General features: G+C 45.2%; 1 protein-coding gene across 2 annotated transcripts in view; it reads right to left on the bottom strand.

Annotated features, from left to right (window-relative positions):
- Positions 1-1377: 1377 nt before the first annotated feature.
- The window catches only part of TTC7B (tetratricopeptide repeat domain 7B), a 258616-nt gene continuing 251626 nt past the window's right edge, over positions 1378-8367 (bottom strand). For both annotated transcript variants that reach the window (XM_019518662.1, XM_019518663.1), the window contains exon 19: positions 1378-2413. In XM_019518662.1, the coding sequence (XP_019374207.1) occupies positions 2192-2413 (222 nt within the window). In that variant the 3' untranslated portion in view covers positions 1378-2191. The remainder of the gene's footprint in view (positions 2414-8367) is intronic.

Raw genomic sequence — 8367 nt, 5'->3', positions numbered from 1 at the left:
AGCACAGAGGCAGAGAGGGATCTTGGAGTCAGGATCGACTCCAGGATGAATTCGAGTCGCCAATGCAACGAAGCAATAGGCAGAGCCAACCGCACCCTATCATGCATCAACAGGGGCATTACTAACAGGTCCAGACAGGTCTTGGCTCCCCCTCTATGCGGCACTGGTCAGGCTGTGGCTGGAATACTGTGCCCAGTTCTGGGTGCTGCACTTCAAGAAGGACGTGGAGAACCTGGAGAGGGTCCAGAGGAGGGCCACTCATATGGTTGAGGGCCTCCGTGGCCAGCCCTATGAGGAGAGGCTCAGGGACCTGGATCTCTTCAGTCTCCGCAAGAGGAGACTGAGGGGGGCTCTTGTGGCTGCCTACAACTTTATCAGGGGCCACCAGCAGGGACTCGGGGAAAGTCTGTTCACCAGGGCCCCCCTTGGAGTCACCAGGAACAACGGCCACAAGCTGAGGGAGGATAGGTTTAGGGTGGATATTAGGAAGAACTACTTCACTGTAAGGGTGGCCAGAGCCTGCAATAGGCTTCCCAGAGAGGTGGTGCTCTCACCTTCCCTGGAAATCTTCAAGAGGAGACTGGATGGGCACCTGGCTGGGGTCTTATGACCCTGCCACTCCCAGTGCTCCTTCCTGCCCATGACAGGGGGGTCAGACTCCATGATCTGTCCAGGTCCCTTCCAACTCATTGATTCTATTCTATGATTTTACACTGCTTTTTCAGGATGGGTAGAATGTGTGATCTCTGAATTAGCTGTTAAGGACAGTTAAAAAAAAATATTGAAGGCTGGCGAGAAATATTTAAACTCTTCTCAAATACACTAGAGGTGCCAGTAAGAGACATTTCAGAGAGACAGCTAGGAATACCCTGTGTAACCATGTATGAGGAATTCTGAACTCTTCCAAAGAGACATGGAGTAGAAAATCTGAGCACTTAATGAAGATACCAATTTACACACCAGATGTTTCTGGAAAAAGACTTATTCACTAGTTTACATGTACAAGTTATGACCTAGGGCAAGTATTCAGCTAGTTATTTTCTTGTCTTAACTATTATTCCTATTAAAATAAATTAAATGGCATATTGTGTATGGAGGATAGAACAACAAGCTCTCCAATTTTTAATACTTAATTATCATGAACATCTTGGAAGTTGACCAAGTTACAGACCTTTTCACATGTTATACCGATCCAGATGAACTCTGCAAGTGTTCACTGGGGATAGAAGGGAGTGAATACAAGAGGGGTGAAGTTTTAACAAACAAACTAATAATCTAGGCAATAACACAGGTTGTGAAAAAGAGGTGGGAGTTTCTGTTTTCTGTTACATGACCTCGCTGCAATAAATAGGGCTCAGCGGAAAAGACAGGCAGGGATTCCATTTAAAAATCATTTTATTATTAACATAATCTTCCATTTAACCAAGTGTGGGTCATGTATAAGGAATGTCGGTAGATATTCCATATGAAGCTTCTTTTTACATATTTCCATCGATAAATAAACTCTGAATTCACATAAAAAAGTTAAACTTAAATAACTAATATTTTCTCCTTCGAAACAGGCATACATTGGTAAAATATAAATATTCTTGTCTTCATTCTTTGTTCTAAATAAAGATAACAATTAGCCACACATCACAGTTATTAACAACTAAAAACAGGAACTCAAACGATTTTCTGGCCTGGACCAAAATAGAGATGGAAAACAGAAAATTCACATTTTGACTTTGGGCCAAGAGAGGTTGAGGAGGAGGAGGAGAGAACAAGTTTCCATAACAGGCTTGTTAAAAATAGGCTGCTTTGCCACTGAATTTTAACTTGAAAATATTATTTTACATTTGGTGGTTGGTTCCGTTATAGTTTTACGTAACACTCAGATGTCACTTAACAAAATATGGCACGTTATCCAGTTGAACAATAAGCAGGTTTCAGAACTACCGTGGGGCAAAAAGGTAAGTGATACAAGCAATTTGTTTTTGGTTAGTTGTTTTTTCCTTCATTCTAAATTAATATAGCACATCACTTCACTGTTCCATCAGTTTTCCCACAATAATAATCAGAGCGTGAAGTTCATTACCTGAAGTTTTTCAAACCAACCTGCATTATCAGACATGTCGCCAGGATGTCATGTTTCCTCACCCCCAAGTCTAGACGCTGAACCATGAAGAACTGGTATTGAGATAATCGTCTCTTAGAGAACTCTGGGAATGATGGTAAAAGGGACTATGGGGCTGCTGGCTTCAAGCTCCAGTGCTGTCAGGAAGCACTCGGTTGCAGCATCGTCATTGCCCTGAGCTTGCAGAACCTCCCCGAGACCGTTCCAGACCTCGTGGGCTGTAGAATTCACTTGGACAGCATCTCTGAGAATCTTCTCCGCCAAACTGTAGCGTCCTACCTGATGAAGTATCAGAGCCTGTCACAAAATAAAGAGAAGGCAAAAAGGGCTGAAAACTTAGGTTGACCGTAAATGAAAACCTGGTAGTTTGATCTTAATCCTTTGTGGATATTGGTCTTCCATACAACTTCAAAAGGAGACAAACAGCTGTCATTGAGAAAAAGGGTGCCCCCCAAGACTTACGCTAAAGAGGCAGCTCATGCTCTTCACAAACAGGGCTAGATCCAGTAAGTGACTGAGAAGCTGGATGCTGCAATGCTTTTCTTTGAGCCCCAGACCCAGAAAGAAATCCAGAATCCAGAGTTAAGCATGCCAGCACCCTATGTAGCACACAGAGAGTTTGGCACCTCAGAAGAGCATTCCAGGAAACCGCAAGAAGCCATTTAAAGGAAGCCAACAGGAAATGCCAAGCACTGAAGTGGGTCAACTCCTGCTTGCCCCCAGAGCTCAGGTGTCTGACCCAGAATGGCAGGGCAATGGTTCCCCCTGCTCCACATCCAGAGCCCTGGAGCTGTTCCTGCATGTAGATGCAGTATCTGTGCTTTGAAAGAACTGAGTGGGGCTCACTATTTTCTTTTTAAAACATAGTCCTGCCAGTTGCCTGTCTCCTATACCATAGCTGGAGAGTGAGAGCGAGAGAGAGAAAGAGCGAGCTTTTGGCCACACACTGGGAGAACCTAGGTTCTAGGCCCTCTTCAGCCTGAGGGGACTCAAATCCACAGCTTTGAACCCCTGGCACAACAAGCCAGCTTTCATCCCAGGGCTCAACTTCAACAGGAGGGATGGAGAGTGCTCCGATACAGCCTAGTCTGTACGCCTAGCAGGAGGGGGCACTCTCTTGGGAGATGGATGTAAGGGTTGAACTCCTCAAGGTGAGGAAATAAGTTTTCCACTTCCATTTCCTGGGTGAGTGCTCTAACTGCTAGCTACAATAGAAGAGGTGGGTACCATCACCAACCGTATTTAAAAAAAAAATCAAGCTGCCACAATGACATTCTCCAAGAGGCCCTGTGCTGTTGGTGTACGTTAGGTGAGCCCGGAGCATGTGTGCCAGACCCAGCCTCTCAACCTTTTATTTCCGTGAAGCTGTGAAGTTTGTAGAACTACAAACCCAAGTGCTCTGGGTGTCCTCACATCTGAAGGCCCCGGGGCTGGAGTGCAACAGACACCCTTCAACCAGGGGGTAACGGGGCTGTTCCATGGCTCCCCCAGCCCCCAGAGGAGCCTGTCAACTGAACAGGCTCACTGACAGACTTGAGCCTGGCTGCCAGACTGCCCGAGACCTGGCTGGAGCTGCCCAGGAGCCTTTTAAAGTTCCTGTGATGCTGGCAGCCCTGCCATGCTTACTGCCAGGCAGCAAAAACGATGGGTCCAAGTGAGTCTCCTGCACTGACAGGGATTGATCCGAGTCTCTGTTCCACCAGCCCCTGCCCCGGTCACTTAAACAGAGGTAAGAGTGAGGGGATCCCTCCAAGGGGTGACAGAAACTGATTGCAGGGGGGAGCACAGACCCCCCAACCAGGGCTATTTCCAGGGTGGAAGACAGCTCTGCTTCCTGGGTTTGCAGGGCAAGCTGTCAGGGTGCTAGCTGCTCTTACAGGGCACTGCGGGAAAGAAGGGGATCTAAGAAGTAGCCAGACATTAAAAATATCCCAACATGTTGTGGACCCACCATTTTTGTGGCGGATAGGCCATTTCTCTCACAGTAGAAATTCCTTTAATGTCTGACATGTTACTGTATTTGTTGCAGGAAGCTTGCGTACATTGCAGCACAAATGAGGCCTTGGACACTGCTCCACAAATATTTTGGATCCGGGTTGGAGCTAGATGCTGTTCTGCTCAGGCTGGAGTAGTTCTAGGCATGTTGCTGACATCACAGATTCACAGATGCTAGGGTTGGAAGGAACCTCAACAGATCATTGAGTCTGACCCCCTACCCTGGGCAGAAAAGAGTGCTGGGGTCAGATGACCTCAGCCAGATGCCTATCCAGCTTTCTCTTGAAGACCCTCAAGGTTGGGGAGAGCACCACCTCCCTTGGAAGCCCATTCCAGATTCTGGCCACCCTTACTGTGAAGAAGTTGTTCCTGATATCTAGCCTAAATCTGCTGTCTGTCAGTTTGTGATCATTGTTCCTTGTTGCCCCAAGAGGCACCCTGGTGAACAAAGTATCTCTGATCTCTTGCTGTGTCCCCCTAATGAATTTGTAGATGGCCACAAGATCCCCTCTCAGCCTTTTCTTGCAGAGGCTGAAGAAATCTAGGTCCCTTAGTATCTCCTCATAGGGTTTGGTTTGCAAACCCTTAACCATATGAGTGGCCCTCCTCTGGACTCTCTCAAGGTTATCCACATCCTTAGAGTAGGGCGCTCAAAACTGGATGCAGTACTCCAACTGCTGTCTGACCAATCGAGAAGATTTTAAAAAGAAAACAGGTGCCTCCGAGGTTAGGTAGTCATTGACCGGGGGGTATTTTGCTTCCCAGTTCTGGACTTAAGCACCTAAACTTGGCCTGAGGCAGACTTTAGAAGCTGAAGGATTTTTTATCTCACTCCTCATTTCTCACCTTCACGGGACATAGCTGCACAGAATCTTTGCACTGTTCAACTGTTTAACTATCCATCATGAATCCCTGCAGTCTGAATTACTTTGTTGGCAACTACATTAAATTCTTCTGTAAGCAGACTATTAACTGTGCTAGATAATACAGCCTATGAACACCCTGAAGATCAAATTTATGAAGAAAGCAAAGAGTATAATTTTGGCAATAGGTTAAGTCACAACTGCAACGAGGGCTAATTTCTAATAGCCTAATGGATCTTCTGTCAAAGAACTGCTGCAGATCCACGTTTTTTCAGGTGTCAAGTGAGTCAGCACTGTCAGAAATGAACAATGCCGTGACTTAACACAATGCAGGCAGTTGCTCGGGAGTGGTGGGGTATTTGAAAGTAATTGTGTAACTGGCAGGTAAGACAATCAAATTAATTTAGAAAAAATGGGGCAGGGAGGAGGATATGGAGCTCTGTGGACTAGAGTTTGTTTAGTGTAACCTTCGAGTATCCTGAAACCAAAGTCAAAGAATAAAGCGTATTCGTCTGGTTGACAGACAACTTCCTGAATCTTATTTTATGTTTGTTCAAGGTTGATTCATTAGAATATTAGCAATTAAATTTTTCATGTTCAAAGAAATCAACCTGATCTTTTGCCCTGCAATCAAAAGGATTACAAACAAAAACAAATTTAATTTATTTAATCTGTCATTACTTTCTAAAAGTATCCATTTATTTTTAACCTTCTAAGGAAGAACAATAGTGATGCAATTCTGGTGGACATTTTCCTCTGCTGCTGCTGCTTAATAAAAATGTTAGACATTTAAAACTGCTGAAAGATATTGCAGCTAACTGTTCATCCAGAGAACCACTACCACATGGGCAGACAGTAGTAACAAGAATACAATCTTCTCACAATCCTACCAATGCATGTTTAAAATGGAGGGTATTGTCACGACAGAGGCTAAAATAAAGAGCACAGTCTCTCCAGACCTATTCACTTTTGGACCTGTTAGGCCGTAAACAGATATCTTTGACCCAGAACTGACTGCCCCATGGTTTGATTTGAATCAAAAGAGGTGCAAAGTCATTCACCCATATCACCCCTCCAAGCTGCACTGCTGCTCCTTTGTCAGTAAGGGTAGGGACAGAAATTACATGTAAACTAGTATAAACAATTGGAACTGGTTCAAATCTGTAACAACAGAACTTGAGTGTACATAAACCACTTTCAAGATGGATGAAACTGGTCTAAGATAAACCTGGATGGATATAATATCAGACTTAGCTGATTTAGGTTAAATTGGGTTTATTGAACTTTTGCCCCAGATCCCCTCCAGATTCAAATTAACTCACAGTCCCTCAGCATCCCAGGATGCTTTGCTCCTCCCCCCACAAACCCTCCCTTATGGGGTGGGCAGATTAGCTTGGCCAAAGCAGTCTGCCTCAGCTGAGCAGGTAGGTGTGCTCTAGCACCCCCTGGCTTCTGGCCTGGCCACTGCAGGCATGTGGCTGCATTTCTGTAATCAAAAGTGAATGTCTGTTCACTTGTTTATCGGTATCTATGCAGGTTAGACTAACCTACAAAGACTCCATTGATTCACTCTCAGGCTTTTTGACTGCCTGTGTTTAGTCTAGGTGGCCGGCAAGAGCACACAGCCTGACAGGCTTGTCCCTGGAATGAACCACTGTAACCACACAGACGTACATCAGGATGTCCCAGGAAAAAGTGAGGGTACATAACCCGCACACTTCAGAGGGACTTGAAGTAGGAGAGTGGACATGTCCATCTGTATGAACCTGGGGCAAAAGGTGGCTTTCTACTAAGAGAAACGTGATGTCCACAGCCTCAGCTGAATCTTCCCAGAAGACTTTTGCTTATGGTCCCGTACATTAGCAGAACTGTATGGTATGGGCCCTGTGCAAGCATAATTTTTAGGGCCCCAATAAAGTGATACAAAACGCATGTGCACATGCACACATGAGTGTGGGCGTGTACAACAAAACACAAAGTTCCTGAAGTTTTCTTTAAATTTGAAGTTTCACTATGTTCATCAGCCTTTTCGTTCAGGAGTATTATTCTGGAAAGCACCTTCATTATATCAACATAGTGGAACCTCAAAGCAACAACTGATTCTTTTCTTAACAACCAATGCGTTGAACATGCTCTTTTCAAAGTAATGATACTGATGAGCTCTGAGACAGAAGCTAATTCAGATAACACGGTTCATCTCTTTACACTCTGTCCAAAGAAAGTGTAAACTTTTTCAATCATGTCATTAAAAATGTTGCGGGTTTTTTTAGGTTCAAACATGGAGCTTCATTATTGTCTAGCCTTTCAGTTAAATGATGCCAGTCTCCAACACCTGTGACCCATGTCACATTATATGGGGAAGAATTATGGTGAGGTAAAAGCCAACATGACTTGCAGTATGCATGGTTCAAATTCAGTGAATAACACAGGCATGTAAGGGGCATGATTACTTCAGCCTTTGTTCTCATGGGGCACATATGCACACACACACACACGACACTTTATGCCCATTGGTCTAATTTGACTGTGCATTAACACAGCTGGCAGATTAGTCCAATGGGCATTAAGCATCACCTGAAAAACTTCAGTCTGTGTTAATGTACTGCAGCGCAATTACGATGCATTGTTAGTACCTGTTATTACTAAGATGTGCATCTACACGTGCATTAATGAACATGTAGGTGTGCCCATGGTGTAATACCAATTCTGAAAAATAGTCAATTTGTTTTTTATCCTGTGAAAATGGTTTCTTCATCCTCATTTACTTAAAACCAAGATGACATTTCCCCCCTTCATTTAACATAGGGAAAAAAGCCCCTCATTTTGGATTTAAGTACAAGAGGGAGGCAGGTGGCTGCTGCAGTTCTTACTTCAGTGTTGATGCAGGCTCAGGGCTGCAGCCACTGCAACCTTGCTTCTATGCCCCCCCCCGACTCTGCACCACTGCCCACACCCCACCAGCATTTATCATCTAGCACTGGCCCATGCTGGCCCAGAGCACATGCTGACTCCAGCCCCTTCGTGCCTGACCGTACTCAGGGTGAGAGCTGCCACTGCTGCTGTGGGGGCACTGGAGGGTAAGCAACAGTGCAAGTAGGGCAGACAGAAGGGGGGGCAGTCGAGGGGAGGGGTGCAGGTGTTATGGGGTACAGGCATTGCAGCAGTGCAGTCAGGCCTCAGATGGCACAGGGTGAGCAGGTACCAGGGAACAATGTGGGTTACTTGACTCCCGCATGACTTGCCCCCCAACCCATGCCTGCCCCCCTACTGCTGTATTAGCGGGGGGAAATTAATTTAAGATGACTTTCCAATAATTAGAATCTATGCATACAGAATTATAACAAATGAATAACATTTTCCATGCACAGAATTTAATTATTGCGGGGGGGGGGG

The sequence above is a fragment of the Gavialis gangeticus genome, unplaced genomic scaffold (genome assembly GCF_001723915.1).
Source record: "Gavialis gangeticus isolate Ggan-Ray unplaced genomic scaffold, GavGan_comp1, whole genome shotgun sequence".
Taxonomy (NCBI): Eukaryota; Metazoa; Chordata; order Crocodylia; family Gavialidae; genus Gavialis; species Gavialis gangeticus.
The sequence above is the reverse complement of the archived record's forward strand: the minus strand, read 5'-3'. Positions and strand labels throughout refer to the sequence as shown.